The sequence below is a fragment of the Palaemon carinicauda genome, chromosome 1 (genome assembly GCF_036898095.1).
Source record: "Palaemon carinicauda isolate YSFRI2023 chromosome 1, ASM3689809v2, whole genome shotgun sequence".
Classification (NCBI taxonomy): Eukaryota; Metazoa; Arthropoda; class Malacostraca; order Decapoda; family Palaemonidae; genus Palaemon; species Palaemon carinicauda.
Window position 1 is genome coordinate 106,088,371 of NC_090725.1, and position 24,988 is coordinate 106,113,358.

A 24,988-nucleotide genomic window follows, 5' to 3' on the forward strand; every position below is an offset into this window, starting at 1 on the left:
ATAGCATGAGGCTCCTGCCTCATGGGTTGAGGAGGATGCCGCATAGCATGAGGCTGCCTCATGGGTAGAGGAGGTTGCCGCATAGCATGAGGCTCCTGCCTCATGGGTTGAGGAGGATGCCGCATAGCATGAGGCTCCTGCCTCATGGTTTGAGGAGGATGCCGCATAGCATGAGGCTCCTGTGAGGTTCCTGCCTCAAGAGTTGCGTCTGCCTCAAGGGTTGAGGAGGTAGCTGCGCAGAGAGAGGCTCATGCTGTGAAGAATGCGGTTGCTGCATGCGTTGAGGCGGCTGCCTCATAGCATGAGGTTCCTGCCTCAAGAGTTGCGTCTGCCTCAAGGTTGAGGAGGTGGCTGCGCAGAGAGAGGCTCTTGCCTCAAGAGTTGAGGCTCTTGCCTCAAGAGTTGAGGTTCTTGCCTCAAGAGTTGAGGTTCTTGCCTCAAGAGTTGAGGCTCTTGCCTCAAGAGTTGAGGTTCTTGCCTCAAGAGTTGAGGTTCTTGCCTCAAGAGTTGAGGCTCTTGCCTCAAGAGTTGAGGTTCTTGCCTCAAGAGTTGAGGTTCTTGCCTCAAGAGTTGAGGCTCTTGCCTCAAGAGTTGAGGTTCTTGCCTCAAGAGTTGAGGTTCTTGCCTCAAGAGTTGAGGCTCTTGCCTCAAGAGTTGAGGTTCTTGCCTCAAGAGTTGAGGCTCTTGCCTCAAGAGTTGAGGTTCTTGCCTCAAGAGTTGAGGCTCTTGCCTCAAGAGTTGAGGTTCTTGCCTCAAGAGTTGAGGCTCTTGCCTCAAGAGTTGAGGTTCTTGCCTCAAGAGTTGAGGCTCTTGCCTCAAGAGTTGAGGCTCTTGCCTCAAGAGTTGAGGCTCTTGTCTCAAGAGTTGAGGCTCTTGCCTCAAGAGTTGAGGTTCTTGCCTCAAGAGTTGAGGCTCTTGCCTCAAGAGTTGAGGCGGTTGCCGCATAGCATGAGGCTCCTGCCTCAAGGAAAGTGGAGGTTGCTGCATAGCGCTGGTACCTGGCAACTCCCAATGCGGCAGCTCACGCATGGAGGCAGGAGGAGCCTCAACATCATACGTCTGGCAGGGTGGACTGCGCAGAGGTGGAGGAGCGCTCGCAGGAGGAGGTGTGCTAACCTTCTCTGCCTGAAACTCCTGCATCAACACCGCAAGCTGAGACTGCATTGTCTGCAGCATAGACCACTAGAGTTTAAGAAAGACAACAACAAACGGAGCTACTGTCCGTTGAGACTGAGGGTCTAAAACAGCTGGTGCGGCAACAGACGGAGTTACTGCCTGTTGCGATACCACCTTGCCTCTCTGGGAGGTGTGCAGTTGTCGTACTGCAGCAAGTCCGAACTGACCCAGTGCTAATGGCACCACCTAGGAGTTGGACTTGCGCGGAAGGGACCGACTTGCACTTAAAAGCTGCAAGATTTGGTCCATGGTTTCTGCGAGAAACCTCTTCCGCAGACGAGGAATAAAAGGGCTCTCTCGTCTCTGTGTGGGTGGGGTGATCACGTCGGCTACGTGAGTTGGTTACACCCGAAACCACGGAGGGAAACGTCTGTTCGTCGATCAAGGCCTGATGAACCCATAAGTCCTTCGACGTTACTTCTCCCCTGCTTGGGAGCTTGTAAGAGGTCCCAGACTAGGCGAACAACTGGCACGAACAGACAAACCCTCGAACGCAACACTGTAACACTTTGCGCTTATCACTTTATCACTTTTGATTTTCTGTTTGCACTTATTTCACTGAACTCGAAACTTTAAGTGGTTTGTACCTGAAACACGCAATTCTATCCTTCATTAAAAGTTAGTAATTGCGAAAACAGTATTACAATGTAACAGAAAAACATAATGAAAGATAAATAATTCAGTGGCTGGAAAAGAGACTAAACACTAGATCAAATAAACTACGTTTAAAATCTCTCACCGCATAAAGCCTGAGAACAAGAATAAAACTCTAGAAACGTTTACCTTCTTCCCCTAAAGAGACTAGGGAGAAGAGCAAAAACGATAACAACGTTACCCGCTTGAACGAAACGTTTATCCTCCTCTCTCTCCCTCCGTCTCTATCTCTCTCTCTCTCTCTCTTGACTTAGAACCTGAGAGATGAGCCCAATTATATATATCGTTAAAACATATTATTGTTAAAGGAAAAAAACTGAAAGATTTCCCAAATAAAAAGTTCCTTTATTAGAATTAAAACCATTTAAGCTAAGAAAGAATGAACAAAACGATAGAATCGTTCTACTCTTACTGCAACGTGACACCGTGAATACTCTCTCTCTATCGTAACGATAGAGCGCAAGTTGAACGTTCTGAACGTCAACAACTGCAGAGACAAAACAAAACGTTAGTTCAACTTTGAAAACAGTACGAGACTATCAAAGAAATTCTTTCAAAAACATTAAAATGGCATAATATGTTAACAGGTAAAAACGAAATGACGGGCTCAATGTTAATTAACTTCGGTTCCAAGAAAAGACCGCCTACTATTAGGAAAGGTCGAATATAAACAAATATAAAAATTAATTTTAATAAGTTTATAATAAAAGGAAGTTAATCGAAGAGGCCTATAAAAGGCGGAGAGATATAAAATAAATCTATAACTTTTGTTAAGCAAAATTAAGAAAGAGAGTCTATACTCTCTTCGACACCAACACTTCCGTCTAAGGGAAGGGTCGGCCATTAAAAGTGAGAGTTCATACTCTCTTCGTCACCAAAATTAAATCAAAAATTAAATCAAATTAATTCCAAAAACTTGCTAAGCTAATGATAAAGCTTCCTGAATAGCGAAGGCTAAACTCTAGAGCAAATACATCACCAAATCGTGAGCAATAACTCCAGAATCAACAGCGTATCCATGTAGGTCTAGCCGGAGGCACGACAGAGGAAAAATTGAGGTGGTGTTGACAAGAAGTACTGGAGTACCTGACCACAGATGGCGCTGTGGTGTTCACCCCCACCTGTATAGCGATCGCTGGCGTATCCCGACCGTAGATTTCTGTCGGCAACAGAGTTGACAGCTACATGATTATCGGGTAAGATTAATATTGAAAATACCCTTCTTTTCAAGGTACCACATCAGTCTTACATTGACCATCTTCTCCATGATTTTGCACAATCAAGATGTCAATGCAATTGGCCTATAATTTGCTGCTAAAAACTTGTCCTTACCGGGTTTTAAAAAGGCTAAAATAATGGCTAGTTCCCAAACACTTGGATAACTAAGATCATGCCATATTCTATTAAAAATGCTTAAAATAAATAACTTTGTATTAAAATGTACGTGTTTAATCATTGCATATGGAATTCCATCGGGTCCAGGGGCTGTATTGTTACACATAGCAAGAGCAGAATCAAATTCTCTTTCAGTAAAAGGAGAATTGTATGACTCTTGCTTTCTTGTTGCGAAATTTAAAACTTTCTTTTCTTCAATGCTCCTATACTGGTGACCAGGAGCTGCTTCACACTTGCAAGATACATTTGAAAAATGGTCAGCCAGGGCATTGCTAACTTCGGTTGCTCCAGTCATATACAGTACTGGCCATTTACCTTTAACACTGGTGGTGGGTTTGGGGTGAATTTGCCTGGTATCTTTTTTACTTTCCTCCACACAGATGAAGTTGGTGTTCTACTGTTAATGGAGGAAACAAATGACATCCAAGACTGGCGCCTAGCTTCTTTCATGGCACGACAGAACTGTGCTCTACATTTCTTGTATATGACTAAATTCTCCTCAGTACGGCGCATGCGCAATCGAGTTAAAGACTTTCATGTGGCTCTGTGCAGGGCAGTTAGTTCAGATGACCACCACGGGACTGGTCGTCGTCTGAATATCCCTGTTGTTTTGGGAATGGAATTGACTCCTGCTGTGTGAAGAGTTCCATTAAGTAAGTCTATGGCATCATCAACCTGTTCTGCATTTCCTTCAATTTCACTTAGCTCCCGAAATCTATCCCAGTCCGCCTTATCAAGATTCCATCGAGGCGATCTCTGTAAAGGTGGACTATTGTTGGTGTTTATAATGATTGGTGCATGATCACTAGTATGCCAATCATCTAATGTTCTCCAATTAAAATCGAGAAGACAGTTAGAGCTTGCAACTGATAGGTCAATGCAGGACAAGGTACCTGTCTGTACATGGAAATGTGTGGGCTCTCCTGTATTAAGGAGTCCGACATCTTCATTCTCCAAAATTGATATAATATTACCCCTTGCATTTGCCAAAACATCACCCCATAAAGGATGTCTACTATTAAGATCTCCTAGTAAGAGAAAAGGCTACTATATTATCATATGAGAGTCATTTGGAGGCAAGTAAAGAGAACAGATTGTGTATTTTCTCCATATATCAATCTGTACAACCACTGCCTGCAGAGGGGTACAGATAGACAAAGATATTTGGGGAACATCTCGACGAACGTATATAAGACTTCCCCCATGGCTCCCTGCTTGTTGATCATATGGTGTCCTATAGCTAACATACTCACGAGGACAAGGAGTATTAGCATCGAGCTTGCTTTCTTATAGACATACTGTTATAGGGGAGTGCTTACGTATGAGGAGCTCAAGTTGTTCATATTTCGCCCTTAAGCCCTGGCAATTCCATTGCAGAATGGAAGAAAAACTAAGGTTTATTTTTTGGAAGACACCTTAGATGAAGTCTTCCCATTGGCAATATTTGATCTAACAATATTTCCCGGAGGTATCTCTAGAGAGGATCTTGATATAGTGGGTTTTGTGTTTCTCTTTTTGTTAAGGAGGATGGTGGACCTCAACTTGAATTTCTGATTGGTTCAATTTACCGTCTAGTTGATCAGAAACATCAGCAGACAAGATATCATATTTATTTGAAGTAGTGACTTTAATGTTTCTTATGGTAGGAGGCGAGAGAGATGGAGGTCTCTCTCTCTTTCGATTAAAAGGTTGTGATCTGTCAGATTTTTGCACCTTCCCCACTACAGGTTTACCAGGTAAATTGGTTTCAAGTGGAACCTCCATCAGATCAGGCAAGGAGACGGCCTGTGAGAGGTTTGTACTATTGTTTAAAATCGGAGTAGTTGGCTTTTGAATAATTTTTAGATCTTTAAGTATCTGTTTAGATTTTTCTACAATTTCTGGATATAGATTTTCGATGGGACTTTCAACCTCTTTAACTACTTTCATTTGTTTCTTTATCTTAGAAGTAGAGATATAATTTTCGTCTGTGTGGTTTGGTAAGTTTTTCTTCAGAACCATTGAAAAAAGTTGCCCTGGTCTTAGCTACTTTTCAAGAGCTCTTTTACGAGCCTCTTTAAAATTAACCCTTTCCATGGTCCTAATGGCCTGAATTTCTTTTCCAAAAATAAACTTAACACAGCCTTTAGATGTAGCTGGGTGTGCTTCCCCACAATGTATGCAATTAGTGTTTTCTATGCATACTCCATGACTACTTTTTCCACAGTTGGCACAAACAGCTGGTTTATTGTTTAGTTTTTCATTACATTTCTGGCTCAAATGGCCATACATTTGGCAATGATAACATTGCAATGGTGAAGGGATATATAGTTTTACCTTCAAAGATAACCAACCAGCTTTTATAACATTTGGTAATCGGCATTGATCAAATTGTTATAATTAAAGTAGCAAGAGGAATACGTTGTTCTCCAACTCTCTTTCTCATTCTGACTACTTTAACTACTCCTTGATTTTTCAGTTCATCCTCAATTTCTTTTTCCTCTAGATCCAGCAATTCTGGAGCATATATCACACCTCTACTCTGGTTGAAAGTAGGGTGCGAAACGCATTTTACGCTATGACCATTCAATGTTGTAAGTGTTTTTAACCTTTCACCTTGTAATGGGGATAGTGTCTCAATCAAGAGACTTCCATTTCCCTGGGGTAGAATTTTTGGCTGCCCTCCACATAAAGTAACTATTTTCCTATTAGCTTTAAAAACATTTACACGCTCATTTCTTCCGTTTTCAAATTCTAAGATAAAAAAAATGTTCATAATTCACTACTTCATAGTGACCAGGTAATACTTCTACTTTTCTATATCTTTCTGTACTGTCATCATTTTTCACTCTCTCTCTCTCTCTCTCTCTCTCTCTCTCTCTCTCTCTCTTCTTCCCTAGTGTTTTATTATTCACATGACATGAATAAGGTTCTAATGTAATAATATTAGAACCCGAGTGGGATCTGTCTGTACCGAGGTCCATGTTTGCGTTTTCCAGGTCCTCAACAAAGGGATGGGTTTTTTTGGTATGAGCAAGCCGGGTTATCCACCTCTTATCGGATGACGTCAGTCCTCCTATACCATGTGGCCCAACACGAGAAGAGGCTTCAGCGGGGACCAGTCCTCTATTAGAGAGGGGCTGCCTCTCTTTAGGTGGGCGTACACTGGTCAGTGAGGGTAGTTAGCCCCTCCCACCGTCTACTCCAATGCCTGGCGTCAGACATTACCCGCAAATATGGGTGACTTAAAACTGGATCACTGGAGCCCGACTCTTAACAGACTTGGTCTGCACCCAATGGGGTCTGCAAAAGGGTGATGGCATCTAAATTGGCACAGGTTGAGATGGAATGCCGTCCATCCACACTGTGCCAAATCCAAAGCAGCAGCCAAAGTATAATCGAACATGCCAAAGTCGTCAACAATATCGAGCCAAAAAGGAAGCGATGGGAGAAAAAAAGAAATAACCTAAAGTAAAAGAGAAAGTGCTGACTGATTTAGTTGGATCGACAGCTGGGCACCGAGGTCCAGTGGGAAAGTAGTTCCAACTGTTCATTAGAGCCCAGCTGCTAATTCCTAAGCCCCCCATCCTCATCAAGGCTTAAGCATCTGGGGGGTTGCCCAAAATGAAGCGAACTGATAGAGTCACCGAGTTGTCCTCTGCCCATCTGAGTATCTCTACTGCAAGATGGCACAGCTGGTGCGAAAAGGTACCGCCCTGTTTGCTTAGATAAGCTACTACCGTGGTGTTGTTGCTCATCAACACCACGGAGTGCCCCGCCAGGACCTGGTGGAACTTTTTGTGGGCCAAAAAAGGCTGCCCTCATCTCCAAGAGATTTATGTGCTGGTACCTTTCTGATTCGGACCATTGGCCAGAGATGTAATGGTGCAGCACGTGAGCCCCCACCCTTCTTTTGATGCATCCGAAAAAAGCATCAATTCCGGGGGAGAGACGAGAAGATCGACCCCTTTGCAGAGGTTCGGCTCTGCCAGCCACCACCTGAGGTCCGACTGTTCCTCTAGCCCTATGCAGACTAGGTGATCCCGGGAATCGGAGTGTTGGTTCCACTGGGATTTTAGTCACCACTGGAGGGATCTCACCCTGAGGTGACTGTTGGGGACCAGTCGGGTCAGGGAAGAGAGGTGACCAAGAAGGTGAAGCCAATACTGCGCCGGGAGCTCTTCCCGACTGAGGAAGACCTGTGTTATCTCCCTCAGTCTCTGGATCCTTTCGTCTAATGGAAACGCTTTGTGCCTTAGGGTGTCTAATTGCATGCCTAGGTATACCAGTTCTTGAGAGGGGAGCAGTTGAGACTTCTCGAGGTTTACCACGATCCCCAGATCCTGGCAAAACCTTAGAAACTCGTCTCGGTGGCGGAGAAGGGCCGCCTCCGAGTCTGCCAGAATCAGCCAGTCGTCCAAGTATCTTAGGAGACGGATGCCAACTCTGTGACCCGAAGATGATACTAGGGCGAATACTCTCGTGAATACCTGGGGTGCTGTGGAAAGATCGAAACACAGCACCCTGAACTGGTAATGCTTCCGATTGAACATGAATCTCAGATACTTCCTGGAAGAAGGATGAATTGGGATCTGGAAGTATGCGTCCTTCAGATCTAGAGAGCACATTTAGTCCTGGGGTCTTATCGCTTGTCTGACTGTATCGGCCGTCTCCATCCTGAAAGGTGTCTGTTCGACAAACCTGTTCAGGGCCGAGTGGTCGATGACTGGTCTCCAGCCTCCAGACGCCTTTTTCAAAATAAGAGTCGACTGTAGAAGCCTGGGGAACCATCGAGGACCTCCTGGAGAACGTCCTTCTCCAACATGAACTGGACTTCTGCCCTGAGAGCAAACTCCTGTGCAGATCCCTTCGCACAGGAGTTCGATGGAATCGGCACTCGTCAGTGGAGGGAGAGAGAGCATGAATGGGATACGATACCCTGAACGAATCACCTCGTCCGTCCATGGTTCGGCCCCGTGGTGAGGCCACCTCTGCCAGCGGCTTTGCTGGCATCCCCCACAGGTGGGCAAATAGGAGGATTGCCTGTCTTATTGGGACTGGCCTCGGCCAGATCCCTTCTTACCCTTTCCTTCACGAAAGGACTTTTTGCTGTGAAAGGCCTGCTTTGCACCCTTTTTACCCTGCTGTTTTGGGTCTCTAGCCCTTTTCGGCTGCGGGTTTTGCTGTGCTTTCCGCAATGGCTGCGAGGGGTAAGGTCTAGCCGTTAAGACCTTTTGGATGAGGGAGTCCTGACTGGACTTCCTCCACCTCTCTGCCACCCGCTCGACATCCTCGGGATGGAACAAAGAATTGCCCTCGAAAAGAGCATTTCTCAGTCTCGCTACTTCGGCCTGAGGGAGATGTCTATAGAACTTGCCTATGATGGCATCTCTCCTCTTCAGGATAGTGTTGGCCCAAAGGTTCACTACCTGATGGGAGAGGAACTCGATGGCCCGAGTGCCAGACAATAGGAGTCTCCAAAGACTTCCTGTAGGACTCCCGAGACAGATCCTTAGACCACATCAGTTGTCCTAAGGATCCTAACCAGAAATCCAGCCACAAAGTAGCCTGCATGGCGTACTTCGCCACCTTCTCCTAGTTTAGGATTTCAGAGGCCGAAAAGGAGACTGGAAGTCCCGTAAGTTTCTCGAAGGGGGTGGCATTCGAGAGTGCCTCTATAGAGTGGTCGAGAGGCAGCGTTGGAAGAGATTCCCCGAGGATCTCGTAGTACCTCCTCTGAAACACATACGGAGGAGGTAGGAGCTTGGAGGACGAGTTGGAGCGGAGAGAAGAGTTGGAACCAGTTGCCTGGGACACAGCCTTCTGTTTGCCACTCTTCAACCCCTTTGACCAGGGCAAAGCTGCACTGGTCCTATGAGGTTTCTGAGTGCCATAGAACTGGTCAAGGACCGTTTCTTTTCCATCTAGAGGGGCTGCCGATGGATCTGGAAGTCCATTGATGGAACGGATGCAGGCTAGGACCTGCCAGGAGGCGTGTTCCGACTCCTTCCTCTCATCCTCCGTAAGCTTAGGGCTAGCGGCTGCTGGCAGAACGTCGTCCTCGAGATCACTCTGCCCTTCCATGTCCGAGCTCTCATCCATAGGAGCCCGGAGTGGGTCAAAGTCGTCAACTGGATAAACTGGGGATAGGGAGACTGCCAAGGAGGTGCTCGCTTCCTACTGCCTGGGCGACAGTGAGGAAGGAAGCCTGGCCGAGGATTTGGGGATGGTGAAAAAATCCTTCAGTTCCCTCCCACGAAGCCGGAGGTCCTCTGTCCCCAAGGGCCTAGAGGACTCCGTCGTCTTACAGGTGGAATGTAAGTCCGTTACCGAACGGGATGAGTCTCGTCCGGTCGCAGGTCATGCCTCCTTAGACACTATCTCGACCGATAAAGGACAGAAAGAGTCTCCATAGGAAGTAACCCTATCCTCCTTGGGGGGCGAAGGACAAATCCTTTGCCTTTTCCCCTTTGGCCTGGCCTGTGGCATCTTGAACAGCAGGGAGCTACCCTGAGGTTCATGGCTAATCTCCTCCAAAGGTCTTTTGCGAGGGGATGACAGTCTCCCCTTGGCAGAAGGACCCGCCCGTGTGGGATCTCCCGAACTCCTTCTAGGATCTGAGGGAGGTGAGGACCCTGGGAAGAGAGGAGGCGATAAGGGGATCCTAGGTGTGTCACCTAAGGACTGGGAGTGGGGAACGACTCCTTTCATGGCTTGGCGCATTACATTGAATAAGGTGCTCAGCCACGGGAGGTCACGGGCTCCTGAGGAACTAAGGGGGAGGTCCTTAGGAAACAACTGCTCTCTGGGTCTAGGAACCTGGGCAGGTTTCCTAACCCTCTTGTCTGTTGGAGGCTTCCCTACAGGCACGATCGGCACAGGCCTACCCTTAGGGATAGGGTCTGGGCTCGGTCACGCAGGCGACTGCGGTCTCTGTTGAGGCCTAAGGGGCTCGAAAGACTGATCGTGAGCGCCAAGATGGTCGCGCGCTCTTGCGCCGAACTGTTAGTAGGCGGAAGGGTGCTCGTGCGCACACCTTTCCCCGATTGCGCGCACCTTTTTCGCGCTCGTGGCGCACATGAGGTTGTTTGCACACATGGCGCACATGAGGTTGTTCGCGCACCTGGCGCGCATAAGGTTGCTCGCACGCATGGCGCGCAGTATGTTGTTCGCGCGCATGGCGAGCAACAGGATGTTCGCCAATTAGTTTAAGCGCGCCAAGACGGTCGTGCACGCCAAGTCAGTCATGCACGCCGATTCGGTCGTGCGCGCCAAGACGGTCGTGCACGCCAAGTCAGTCATGCACGCCGATTCGGTCGTGCGCGCCAATTTGGCCGTGCGCGCCAACTTGGTCGTGCGCGCGAGAGCTCTCAGGTTGGTGAGAGAACTCACTGCTACGCTCACCTGAAGGTTCACGATAGCTTGTGTTGTGCGAGTGCAAATGATCAACACAACGAGAGTTTGAAAACTCTGTCATAAAAATAATGACTTTGGTCACGAGAACCCGAAAGTTCAGCGTGAACTGTGTTGCGCGAACCCGAAGGATCAACGCAACGAGAAACCGAAGTTTCTCTGTCGCGATACACCATAGTGTTAGCGCGACTAGAGTTACGAGAGCCCAAGGGTTCAGCGTAACTCAGGTTACGAGACCACTAAGGATTACGTAACGAGTCACGAGATCCTGAAGGATCCACATGACTGACAGTACGAGAACCAGGAGGTTCAACGTTACCGTCGTTACGAGAGCCCGAGGGTTCAGCGTAACAGAAACCCAAAGGTTTCAAGTCGCGAGAGCCCGAAGGTTCAGCGCGACGGAGACCCGAAGGACTCCTGCTGTCATGAGAACCCGCAGGATCAACATGACGAGAGCCCGAAGGCTCATGATCACGCCACCCCAAAGGGTGATCGTCACGAGACCCTGAAGGGTCAACGTGAGGAGAACCAGCAGGATCAAAAAGACGTCTCCTCACAGCCAGAGGAGGAGAACATCCGGGGTAGAGAGGGGTTACCCACCCCTCCACTCTACGAACCTCCAGAGAGGAACGTTCAACAGACTCCGCTCGAGAGGGAGACTGATTAAGGTCTACAGATAATTCCTCCGCAGGGGAGGAGAGTTCACCCAAAGGAGAACTACGCTTATGACACGGATCTTTTTCCGCCCCTGGAAGATAACCTAAAGCGTAAGGAGATTGCCGATGCACAGAGGCAATCTTCTCTCGTGAACGAGAGATATGTTCCCCCAAAGGGGAAGCTTGCCTTGGAGAGAGCCCTGCCACCGCCCCTGTGGGTTAGCTAACTCTCGGCCTGACCGACGGGTAACAGCGCCTGCGCCCAGAAGAGGAGGATCGACCTCCGCAGAGGAAGGAGATGACTGCCTTCTCTCTGCTCCCCTTTGGAGGAGTTCGAGGAAAACTTCCTTCGTAGGGGGGCCATCGACGCCCAGCGATGGCCATAAAAACACAAGGTCTGGAAAAGAACAGGCGCTCCCTGGGGGAAGAGAAGGAGCCGACTCACTAGGGGAGCCGCCACCTTTGTCTATCCCACAGGGTTGACCTGGAGTCAAAAGCCCTGCGCTACTGCTCGTCCGTGCCCCGGAAGGACCTGGTCGAGGATCAGCTTCGGGCAGAGATCTGGGCGTAGAAGCAGAAGCCCGGGATTTCTTCGATTTCGAGGAAGACCCCGAAAGCGAAGATTCGCGTTTAGACTTCTTCTTCTTCCACGCGCAAACGTCTCTCACTGGGAGGCAGGCCACTCCCTACACTCGGAACAGGTGTTGTCCCGCGAATACTGAGTTCCCCGGCAAGCCAGGCATAAACGGTATGGGTCCGTCTCCACGGACGACATGAAGGTGCCGCAGCAGCAGCCTTCAATCCCTGGACATGTCCGCATAGCGGGAAAATAACCAATCACACACCGATACACACAAAAGAAAAAGGAAAAGTAATAAAGTCAAGGCAGTTTGTTTAACGGGAGAGAGAGAGACGGCACGTCCGCACTCTACCAAGCCAAAAGCAAAAGTGGTTACTCAACCGACAGGTGTGAGTGAACGGGGTAGCTAGTCTACCCCAACCCCCTCCTGCTAACTAGCGGATGGGGTAATTATCCCTTACTAAAATTGTCTTAGCTGGTTTTCAGCGTTGCCGAAAGTACTGTAATACCCTATAAATAGCGAAGGTTTGTATCTGTGTCAGAACAACTTAATACAGAGAAATTATTCACTAAAGCATCATAGTAACAGTAAGAACTAACCTAAATCACCACTTGTTAGAGCTTCCGCCAATCTGGGATTATTATGCTTTAGGAGAGCTAGCTGCTCTGGATTTGCGAGTAGCATGTCTCTGATGACTGCCGGATCATCTTGTCCATTACCTAGAATATGGATGAGATAAAACATATTTCTTTCAATACAATAAAGAAATAGCCAGATGAATGACAGTACATGTCTCACCCATGCAGGACAAGTAATAGTTTATGAGAATAAACACAAACTAGTCATTACACCAAGGTAACCCAACAAAATTGTGAAATTTATTACTTATAATTGCAACAAATATAGCATACATGTAGTATAAGAACCTAATTCAGTTGGCAATCCTTCTTAAATTTAGCTTGGGTTGGTTAAGAGAGCAATTTTTCTCTTCAATAATAAAAACTGATATTAACACACATTAAAAACTAACCTTACATCTAATTAGGGTAAACCTAAGGGGACAAGAAACTGTAATTGGATTACCATAATAAAAATTGCCACCAATCACAGTGAAACAGTACAAATAATTTAAGCTCTAATAGGCCTTCAACCACAAAAATAACACATTTCAAAAGTAATTTGTATTTTACCTAACTTAACACACCCAAGTCCTACAAAACAGGGGACGACTTCAGCTTATGCTAGAACAGCCATTGAATCATTAACAAGGTTCTGTAGCTGGTTAGTGACAGAAGGTGTGAGGGGGTAGCCCTGTCTATCGAAGACTATCCACTTTTGGCCTTAGACCCCGGACTGAGAGGGTTGGGAGGTGGAAAACGTATATTAAAGGACTCAGGGTTGTATAGCTGGGAAAAATGAAAATGACTTCGAAATCTATTTGCTCCAACATATATACAAACGATTCATCATTTAAAATAGGAGACTTAGTTGTTAGTGGGATTAAGCACCCTACAAGCAAACTGGAAGGTTCTTTTTATTTTCTGGTATCATAAGGGAGTTAAGAAAGCAACCTTCTAATAGCTCTACATTATTATCATTACTCGCCAAGCTAGAACTCTAGTAAGAGAAGCACTATGCTACATGCCAAAGGGATCCAACAGGGAAAGCAGCCAAGTGCAAAAAGAAATAAAGAAGTAACAAATAATCTATGAATGAGAATCTATAAAAAAGTATGAAATACAACAAGATCAGTAACAAATAGACATCACATATACTATGAAACTCGACTTATATCAAACTCTTCAATAGGAAAGCATTTGGGACAAGTTTTAACTTCTGATCTTTCACCAGTTTAACCACCAGATTAGAAAGATCATTCGATAATCTGGTCGCAGGTGCAATAAAACCTGCAGAATACTGTATTATATTGCATCTCATAATGAAGAAGACATGATTGTTACAATTAACTGCATATATATGTAATAAATGGTCAGAATTAGAAAAAATCATAGGCAACATGCACAATGATCTAACTGAACAATGGTGCCAGAGATCAACACCTCAAGTCAGAAATATGAAATTTAACAGACCACACATTTTTGTTCAACAAATTAATATGATACTTAACAGCACAACACAACATTCAAAACATGGTAGAATGAAAGAATTAAAGCAATCCTGTGGATAGATAGACTGATCACCAAAAATCTTAAAAGACTTTCTCTCAATGTGACAACAGAGGAAGAAACTAACTGGTTGTGTTTTTCAAGTAATTATGCAATACAAAATCATAACTAGAATTTTAAACTATATTACAGTGAACCCTCGTTTATCGCGGTAGATAGGTTCCAGTCGCGGCCGCGATAGGTGAAAATCCGCGAAGTAGTGACACCATATTTACCTATTTATTCAACATGTATATTCAGACTTTTAAAACCTTCCCTTGTACGTAGTACTGTTAACAAACTACCCTTTAATGTACAGAACACTTAATGCATGTACTACAGTACCCTAAACTAAAACAGGCACAAATATTAAAGGTGATTTTATATCATGCATTTCCTAAACATGCTAAAAAGCACGATAAAAAATGGCAACCAATGTTTTCTTTACATTTATCTCTGATCATAATGAAGAAACAAACTGGAGGTAGAGCTTTGCTTATTACCCAGACATATTTCCCATACTTTTCCCTTAGAACTACATCACATCTTCCTACTTTAGATATATATATATATATATATATATATATATATATATATATATATATATATATATATATATATATATGTGTGTGTGTGTGTGTATATATATATATATATTTATATGTATACACATATACATACCTACATATATACATAAATACATGCATACATATATATATATATATATATATATATATATATATATATATATATGTATATATATATATATATATATATACATATATATATATTACTGTATATATATGGGTTATGGAAAAAATCCGCGAAGTGGTGAATCCGCGATGGTCGAACCGCGAAGTAGCGAGGGTTCACTGTATATAGTTAAGTCATTTTTACTGAAAAGATCTGGTTGTTAAGGAGCCACTATCCTCAAGCTACTTACAACCATACTTTGTGTTTTATTAGGGTTCAACTTCATCACCCATAATTTGCTTCATGCATTAATTTTGCTAGATATCTATTAAAGGATTCAGTAACCACAGGACTACATTCAGAAGGATTTGATGCAAAGACAGTAGCAACATCTGTATAAGCAACAAGCTTGTTTTTAAGGCTAAACAACATATTAGTGAATAGTATGAAAAGCAACGGGGCCAAGAACGCATAAGGATGTATGAGCGGTAAGTGCCTCGGTCAGTACTGGCTTAAAAGGTTAATAGAAAGTGGAATGACAAGGACCAGGGTAGGCAAAACTGATCGAAGCTCCCTTCGAGTATGGACCATTCCCTGAGGAACCTGACCCTACCAAAGAGCTTCTTCATCTCCTACACTCTTGCCAAAGAAAAGAAGAGAGGGAAAGTCCCTATGATACTCTCTTCAGGTTAGCAGTAAGTGCATGCATCACTACACTGAGGACGAGGTTAATCCCACCCTGGAAGACTGCTTGAAGCTTCCTTCAAACATGGACCATTCCCCAAGGAGGAGGGATTCATAGATAGTCAAAGTAGTTCCCTATCTGCTGAAAAATGCTCTGGCCAGAAAGATACATTCTCTACAACCCTCTATCATAAGAATCTCTCTCTTGAGACATACCCAAGATCTAAAACTACAATTAACTTGAGGCTATCACTGTGATACCTGGGAGCAACTGGGAAGGTGGATAAACACATTTTAACCTACTTGTACAGTGTAGGTACTCGGATGGTATATAATTAGTATTTGTCATACCGGGCTATAAGATCTACCAGACCAAATCCACGGGAGTCATTGAGTGAGCTTTGTTACTCCCTCCTGGAGAATGGCTTTCAAAAGCAGTGTATTTCCTACCCTTACCTGGGCTATGGTACTGGTGATTGATATGCGTAAGACCTCTCTCCTACAAACAGTGCCAAAGAAGTAGCCGTCACACTCGGTTCACGCTCCATTAGATGTACCCAAAAAGAATGGATAAGAGGGAGTGTTTCGTTATCCTTCCTGGAGGAGAAAAGTAGCTATCTTAAGGGCAAGATGCTCCTCCTATGTTACGACAAGAATGGTGACGGTGGGCATTATGCCTAGCCTTTGTCTGCATCCAATCAAAAGAGGAAGCTATCACATAGGGCTCACAATCAGCTCTATCAAGCCCCAGGTTAAAGATCGAAGGGCGAGACCCAATGCACATGCTCTCCCTCACCTGGCCTTCGAGTCAACCTAAGGTAGCAGTCAGCGGGTGAGATCATTCACTCCCTCCTGAAAGAGAAGGGAACTCACACTAGAGGCCTACAGACCTTCCTGCGAGATGCCTTCTGCGAGGAATACTGCAGCTTCTTCCGTCTGAGAATTGTCTGAAGAGAATAAGAAGGAAGAAGTGGGAACATGATCACATCTCCCTTTGACAACTGTTCTTCCTTGCAACCAATAATGGTTCAACTATCCCCACTGACCAGAAGAAGGTGTGCTATCTCTGAGTTTGCAGATAATAGTACTGTATTAAGGAAAACTACCAGTAATAATGTCCTTTGCTTGGGTATAAGATCTAGCTTTCAATCATGATCTTAAGATAGTAATACGAGCAAGAAGTCTCTTGTTTTGGCCACAAAAGAGTCCGAAGAGACCGATCCAAGAGGGCCATGATTACAATCAGACAATCATGTGAACACCTGAGGAATGAAAGAGGCATTTTTGGGATGATTGTAACACTGGAAGCACTAAGTCTCTCTCTCTCTTTATGAAAGTTGGAGTATGAAGCTAAAGTTCTAATTATATGTGGTCTGAAAAAGTACTGTACCAGTTTGGTCTAGAGGGGTACAGAATCGTCCTCTCTCCCTGCAATGATACATGAAGAGGAAATGATAGTGGACTACGAAATTGGTCGAAGACTTCTAACCCAAAAATCCAGGATCCTTCCACTTCTATCAACATTTCACGCAATGGAACCTGGAAGGTACGTATGAAATGGATTTGGTAATATATAGAGGGAATATGCAAGGTAATGCATTCCGCCTACTAACTGCAGGGGACATAGGCCTTCTTTAAAGAGGCCATAGAAGAATCCAGCAAAGTGGATGAAGGAATCTTGAACTATGGGCCTCCCCTTTTGCCACTACCTCAACAGTTGTTCTGTGGAGTGGGGCTAGACACTTCATCAAGCCCTTATCCACAGAACAATTGTTCAATCCAGGAGAACTGATTATTCACTGATGAAAACAGCAGTAATTGCCATACCAGACTCACCTGCTAATCAACCCTGATGGTACCATTTGGTGAGAGAGCTCTGTAGCAGCTTGAATAATGATCAACACCAATACCTACCGTACAGTACTGATGATTGTTCCTAGTAGGATGGCTCACCTATGACAGTGAACAGCGGTAACTGTTACGTCAAGCTCACGATCGCTAATTGACCCTAAAGGTAAGAGTCAACGGTCAACGCACGAGCTCTGTTGGAGATGGTAAGATCGATACCCTTACCAGCCTGCCGTACGGTGCTGGTGATAGGTCCAGAATTTTTTTTTTTTAAAGTTAGAAGGATATGGAAGAAAATCTTGTGGATTTGAGCATAATTTGGTGACTGGAAATTTGATATCATCAGGCACAGTAATATATAAAATATTCTGTGTCCCTACAAAAAGTTTAGAATTTGACTGAAGAGAAATGTTACAGTATTAGCAATTGATCAAACTCATCAAACCTAGCATGGATCGGAGTTGTGGGGAATGAAAGTGACGGAGAGACAGAAATTGAATGTGTTTGAGATGAAGTGTCTAGGAGTATGGCTGGTGTATCTCGAGTAGATAGGGTTAGGAACAAAGTAGTGAGGGTGAGAACGGGTGTAGGAAATGAGTTAGCAGCTAGAGTGGATATGAATGTGTTGAAGTGGTTTGGCCATGTTGAGAGAATGAAAAATGGCTGTCTGCTAAAGAAGGTAATGAATGCAAGAGTTGATGGGAGAAGTACAAGAGGAAGGCCAAGGTTTGGGTGGATGTATGGAGTGAAGGAAGCTCTGGTTGATAGGAGGATAGATGTGAGAGAGGCAAGAGAGTGTGCTAGAAATAGGAATGAATGGCAAGCGTTTGTGACGCAGTTCCGGTAGGCCCTGTTGCTTCCTCCGGTGCCTTGGATGACCACGGAGGTAGCAGCAGTAGGGGATTCAGCATTATGAAGCTTCATCTGTAGTGGATAATGTGGGAGGGTGGGCTGTGCCACCCTAGCAGTACCAGCCGAACTCGGTTGAGTCCCTTGTCAGGCTGGGAGGAGCGTAGAGAGGAGACGTCCCCTTTTTTGTTTCATTTGTTTGATGTCGGCTACCCCCCAAAATTGGGGGAAGTGCCTTGGTATATGTATGTATGATTAGCAATAGCAAGAACACTAACCAAATGCAAAACTGTAATGATGTTAGAAGCTAGAGAAACTGCAATGTTAGAAAGGACTTCACCACTAAATCAACCCTAGCAGTCACATTATCCACAAGATGAAAACCATAAAGGTCTTTAAAAGCTGCTCCATAGTTAGGTACATCATAGTTTACTTCTAGGCTACAAAGTGTGAGCCTACTGCTTTGTCATAATTAGTTTTCCTTACTGGTGTCTTCACTTAAAATTTTTTTGCTATATTAACTTCTGGTACTAGAACACTTAATTTTAATATACAGTAGTACTATTTTCCTGTACAGCATTATTTAAACTAAAATCAATTCTGTAGAATGATGGATAGAAGAATTCGGATCCACAGACTCCAAATATAACACCACCATTTTGCACTTCAGATAATATCTAAGGCATTGGGTGAAGTAGAATACCTTAATCTCCTGGACTACAAGCGCAAAAAAATTACAAAAAGATTTATCAATTCATAGTAAAATACCCGTTTGATGGAGGTGAACATGTGGTGCTTAAGATTCTTCTGTCATAACTAAGTTGAAAGTAATTTCATGTTCGATGGAAGTCTTCTGGTTCAAGTCTTCGCTTATCGCCTTTCTAGGTGATTAACCCAAAGTTAGAGGGAAAGCATGAAGTAGAGATTTAAAATATATTATCCAGTATGTAAATTTTATGAGGTCATGAAGATGTTACTTTCGAGATAATAGCTTATGATTCTATGGTAAAATCATGGAAACTATATAAGTACTACTTATAAGAAGTGCAATAAGCTTATACCCTTTTAATGATAAATAATAATCTAAGACTATATTAAAAGAAATCTTTGGCGGGTGGTATATTAAATAGTTTGCTGGTAGGTAGAAAAAAAACCTTTCGTACATAACAAAAGCGAGTAAATACAACACATCTTTGTGGGGATCATAGTAAAGATGACAACTGAAAAAAAAGTAGCAAGACATACCAAACAAAATACTTTTATAAAGGCCTTAGACAAATTACAAGGTAGCACAATACTATACTTAAATATAAGGGAAGGTAAAGAAAAATCATACAATGTAGTCATTTTAAAAAGCACAAAGGGAAAAAAAAAATGTTTCTAAGTCCTGTACTTGATACCAGCAAACTATTGATGCATTTGCTGCCAAAGGATGAAGCGTAAACTTCCAATCAGCTTAATTTGATTTCTTAGCACTCCTGGTACCATTCCAAAACCTGAGTACAAGTATCAGAATGTGTCTACTGTATCTTCTAAAATTTCACAATACATTAGTAAAAGTTTCAAAAAGATCTAATCCTCTTATACACCAAATAATTTGTTTCAAAACTAAATTGCTTAAAGCTCCACTCCAATGTGAACTCAGAGAAATTATAGAGATAAAAGTACTGTTTGGCTGAAATTCTCTCAATACTTGTACAGAAATATATGGAGATGAGCACCCTCAAATTAACTAATTGGCGTTAGCCAAGGTTGAGTACAGTAATTGGTCAACCTCATATAAATATAAGAACTTTTTAAAACAGAATGGCAATAAAAATATAAACAATCTACAAAATAATTTGTACTAAAAATGATTGATTAAAATATTAGAAAAACTAAAAACACAATTAGCTGGTTATGTGGGTCCAGTCAAGAGGTCACAGCAAATACTAAAGTCACCCGGAAGCCGAGTTGCAGTCAAATATAATCATCTCTAAATATAAATTCTGTACTGTATCCCATGGTTCTGAATATCAATCTCCTTCAAACAGCTGGTCTGCTTCTCCTTCCTTAGTGTCCCATTCATGTAAATTAACTGTACTGTTGTGAAAGTGTGAAATGCACAATGTAGGGCTTTTTGGTTACTACAACTCTGCTCCAATGGGACATTCATCTAATACCGTATAAAATATTCCCACCTGCGCTGCCCAGGCCCAAATCCCCATCTTGAAAGTCATTACCACCCACATCTTGCTCCTCACCGTCCTGACCTTGGCTACTGGCGCCATGACCTACAGCTGATGAGTTGTCCGATGCGGCCGGTGTTGCTCCGGTAGGCAAACGTATGGAACTGAAGTCAAACTGATTAATTTCTGTTATGGATGAAAGAAAGATAAAAATTAATTAAAATATCCAGCAAAGTTTAAACTCTTATTTAGCTAATATACAATAATGAATTATAAATATAGCAAACAGTAGTTTAAACTCATTTAGTTGCAGTGGCCTATTGGAAACGTCTCTGCCTGATGATCGCCGGACTAAGGTTCAAGTTCTAAGATTTGAAGAGGCCTATAGGTATACTTGTTGAGTCATCAGTAGCCACTCCTTGGTCATAGCTTGGGTGGAGAAGGGGACTTGACCACTGATAACATGTATAAATGGGCAGTCTCTAGGACATTGTCACTGTCTTTGCCTCTGCCATTCATGAGCAGCCTTTAAACCTTGGTCAAAGGAGCGTCAGTTGAAAGCTTCTGAGCCAGGATCTTTCTCTTTATTGGGACTCGTCAAACCTAGGTTGGGGTGCAACTTTGGACGTGATTTAAACATCCAGTCAAGAGAAAATTAAGGTTTCATTCAAGCATATCAACTGTCTGGAGTTACTGGCAAGTGTACAAAGTTTTCATTTATGCATAAAAACATATGGTGGGAGAGTAATAGCAGTTTATTTAGATAGTACCACTGCATTGACATGCATGAGCAAGCACATGGGTTCTTCTATAACTCAGAGATAATGGGGAAGGCCAAATGTGGACTCATTTACATCATATTTCTGTAACAAAATAGGAGTCTTCTATTATACCAGATCCCAGAATTTGAGCAGTGGATGCAACATTGCTATTTTTCCAAGGTTATAGCTAACATGCCTTTCCTACAGTATGGGTGATCCAGACAGTAATTAACAAGTTCAATGATGACAGGCATTTTGGCCTCTAAAATGGAGTTTTTATGATAAAACAAAGTTTTATGAATACTTACCTGGCAGTTATATATATATAGCTGAGTCTCCGACTCCGGCAGAATTTAATAGAAAATTGCGGCAACCGCCTTGTGATGGTTGTGCGGTTAGATGGTTAACAACCCTTACAGGGTGGTACTTGTAATTATTCCCGTTTTCTGTTCCTCAGATTATCTTTGCCCGACCTGTCCCCTGAGGGGAGGTGGGTGGGCTTTAAAATATATATATAACTGCCAGGTAAGTATTCATAAAACTTTGTTTTATCATAAAAACTCCATATTTATGAATAGTACTTACCTGGCAGTTATATATATATAGCTGATTCACACATTTGGAGGGAAACAGACAGAAAAACATAGTTGGGGAAACAACAAAAGAGTTGTAGGAGAAAAAACACCTTGATTCCTTACCTGCTAAGGTAGCTGACTTCAAAGGTAACTGCCTCTAGAGTCGCTTTCCCTTAGGAGTGTTCAGCCAGGAGTAGACCTGCTACGCTGCTAACAACTCAATCGAGTCTGTCAAAGGGGTAGGACCAACAACTTGACTAGACTTCAGAAACTACCTTCGCCCCATAAAATAAAAAAGAATTGCAACCTTACTAAAATTAACCATCTAATCTTGCAGAAATAGATATAAGCTATCTATCTGGACTGAGGGAACCGTACCACAAGACGAGGACCTCAGACAACCATAAAAAACACAAACCCATATACAAGTACACAAACTAAGGTTGAATGGGGGTAGTAACTCCTTTGCCTAAAACAGAAGCCGCAGCTACGCATGGGCCCAAGGTATAACACTTGTCATAGTCCACTCTTACCTCTCTGAGGTAATGAGAAGCGAAGACAGAGTTGCTCCTCCAGAACGTTGCGTTCGTGATCTGCCTACCTGACATATTTTTCCGGTATGCCAGTGAGGTAGCAATGGCTCTTACTTTGTGAGCCCGTACTTTCAACAGGGCGAAGTTTTCTTCCTCCCAAAAGAGGTGGGCTTCCCTAATAGTTTCACTCAGGAAAAAGGACAAAGCGTTCTTTGACGGGTTTTTGAGGATCCTTCACCGAACACCATAAGGAGTTGGAAGCACCCCTCACGTTCTTAGTGTGGGCCAAATAAGCCTTGAGAGCCCTAACCGGGCAGAGGAGGCTTTCCTGTTCCTAACCCACTAGATTCGTGAGGTTAGGGACTTCAAAAGTCCTGGGCCAGGGTTTCGAAGGGTTCTCATTCTTGGCGAGAAAGTCGAACCGCTCCATTTTGGGTGAAGCCTACACGCTTCTCGATTGCCTGGACCTTGCTGATCCTCCTGGCAGTCGCTAGAGTCAAAAGGAAGAGGGTTTTCTTAGTCACATCTCGCAGAGAGGCTTGCGAGATAGGCTCAAACTTCTTGGAGCACAAAAACTTAAACACCACATCCAGGTTCCAAGAAGGGGGTCTTAACTACACCTGCTTCGTTGTCTCAAAAGACCTAATGAGGTCCTGCAAGTCCTTATTCTGAGATAACTCTAAGCCTCTATGCCTAAAGACGGTTGAGAGCATGTTCCTGTATCCTTTAATGGTAGAAACAGCCAGCTTAGCATCCTGCCTGAGGTACAAAAGAAAGTCTGCAATCTGGCTTAGAGAGATAGAGGACGAGGAAACCTTGTGCCTCTTGCACCAAGCTCTAAAGGTCTCCCACTTTGACTGGTGGACTCTTTGTGAAGAGATCCTCCTTGCTCTGGCAATAGCTTTCGCCGCTTGTGCCGAAAAGCCTCGAGATCTAACGAGCTTCTCGACAGTCTGAAGGCAGTCAGATTGAGAGCGAGGGGGTTTTGATGAAATCTCTCGAAGTGGGGTTGTCTGAGAAGATCTGGACTTGCCGGGAGTCTTCTTGGAACGTCCATCAGCAAGCCTACCACTTCGGTGAACCATTCCCTCGCAGGCCAGAATGGAGCCACTGGGATCATTCGTCCCGAATCGAGGCGAGCGAATTTCCTGAAAACCAGATTGATGATCTTGAACGGGGGAAAGGCATACATGTCCAGCCCCGTCCAATCCATCAAGAAGGCGTTCACTGCAACAGCTTCCTCGTCAGGGACTAGGGAGCAGTAGTTGGGGATCCTCTGGTTTAGACTGGAGGCGAAAAGGTCTATTACAGGTCTGCCCACAACTTCCAGAGGCTCCGACAGACATGCGGGTTGAGAGTCCACTCTGTGGGAAGGACTTGTCCCCTCCTGCTGAGCATGTCTGCCCTGATGTTTCTCTGCCCTTGAACAAACCTTGTCAACAGCTGAATCTCGTTCTCATTCGCCCAAAGGAGAAGCTCTCTCGCAGTTATGAACAGAGAGACGGAGTGAGTTCTCCCTTGCTTCCTTATGTACGCGAGAGCTGTGGTGTTGTCAGAATTGATCTCCACAGTCTTTCCTGACACCGAGGTTTTGAAGGCCTTTAGCCCTAACAAAATGGCCATCAATTCCTTCCTGTTGATATGCCATCTGATCTGACTCCCTTCCCAAATACCTGAGACCTCTTTGCTCCCTAGTGTTGCTCCCCAGCCTGACTCGGACGCGTCTGAGAATAACACTAGGTCGGGGTTCTTCTTGAACAGGAGATCCCTTTTCCCAACAGAGCTGGGTCCAGCCACCACATTAAAAGATCCTTGATCTTTGTCGGTATGGGAAAAGAAAAAGAGTCCTCCTGGATCTTTCTGTTCCGAACCTTTGCGAGGAAGTGTTGCAGAGGCCTTAGGTGCAGTCTCCCCAACGGGACAAACTGCTCCAGGGAGAATAGAGTTCCCAGCAGACTTATCCACTCCTTCGCTGAGCATTCCTGCTTCCTTAAAAAGTCTTTGACTTTGTCCAGGCACCTGGTCTGCCTCTCCTGGGAGGGAGAAGCCCAAAAAAGAACTGAATTCAGAACTATCCCCAAATAGAGAATAGTCTGATTCGGCTCGGTCTGAGACTTCCCCCAGTTGACGATGAGTCCCAGGTCCTGAGTCATCATATACGTCTTCATTAGGTCCTCCAGACATTTATCTTTCGACTGTGATCGGATCAGCCAGTCGTCTAGATAGAAGGATACCCTTATCCCCTCCTGGTGTAACCAGCCTGCCACATTCGCCATTAGTCTGGTGAAAACTTGGGGAGCTGTGCTGAGACCGAAGCAAATTGCCCTGAATTGGAAGCACTTGCCCTGGAACACAAATCTCAGATATCTCCTTGAAGACGGATGAATGGGGACGTGAAAATAAGCGTCCTGCAGGTCGAGAGATACCATCCAGTCGCCTGGACGAACTGCAGCCAGCACTGACTGAGTCGTCTCCATGGAGAACTTTGTTTTCTCCACGAAGGCGTTCAGAGAGCTGACATTTAGGACTGGTCTCCATCCACCCGAGTTCTTGGGAACCAGAAACAGGCGATTGTAAAAGCCTGGGGAGACGAGGTCTTGAACCGGCTCTATTGTTCCCTTGACCAACATCTGGTCGACTAGCTCCAGAAGAGCCTCTCGTTTCCCCGCGTCGGTGTACTGAGCCACTAAGGCTAGGGGAGTGTCTGAGAGAGGTGGTTTCTTTAAAAAGGGGATCTTGTAACCTTCCTTGACAACCGAGAGGGACCAGGTGTCCGCCCCTCTCCTTTTCCAAGACTGCCAAAAACGAGACAGTCTTGCCCCTACTGGTGTCTGGAGGACTTCCATCTCATTTTTTGG

The 24,988-nt window shown here is 44.4% G+C and overlaps 1 protein-coding gene across 5 annotated transcripts in view; it reads right to left on the reverse strand.

The window, feature by feature from the left end:
* The window catches only part of rngo (DNA damage inducible 1 homolog rngo), a 98,149-nt gene that overhangs the window by 39,891 nt on the left and 33,270 nt on the right, over positions 1-24,988 (reverse strand). Inside the window, exons 3-4 of one of the 5 annotated variants that reach the window (XM_068383826.1) lie at positions 20,346-20,447; positions 12,454-12,573 (exon numbers count right to left, since the gene is read on the reverse strand). In XM_068383826.1, coding sequence (XP_068239927.1) covers positions 12,454-12,573; positions 20,346-20,447 — 222 coding nt within the window. Of the gene's footprint in view, positions 1-12,453; positions 12,574-20,255; positions 20,448-24,988 lie in introns of all 5 variants that reach the window. The other 4 variants (XM_068383822.1, XM_068383816.1, XM_068383813.1 and 1 more) reach the window with 4 other exon arrangements.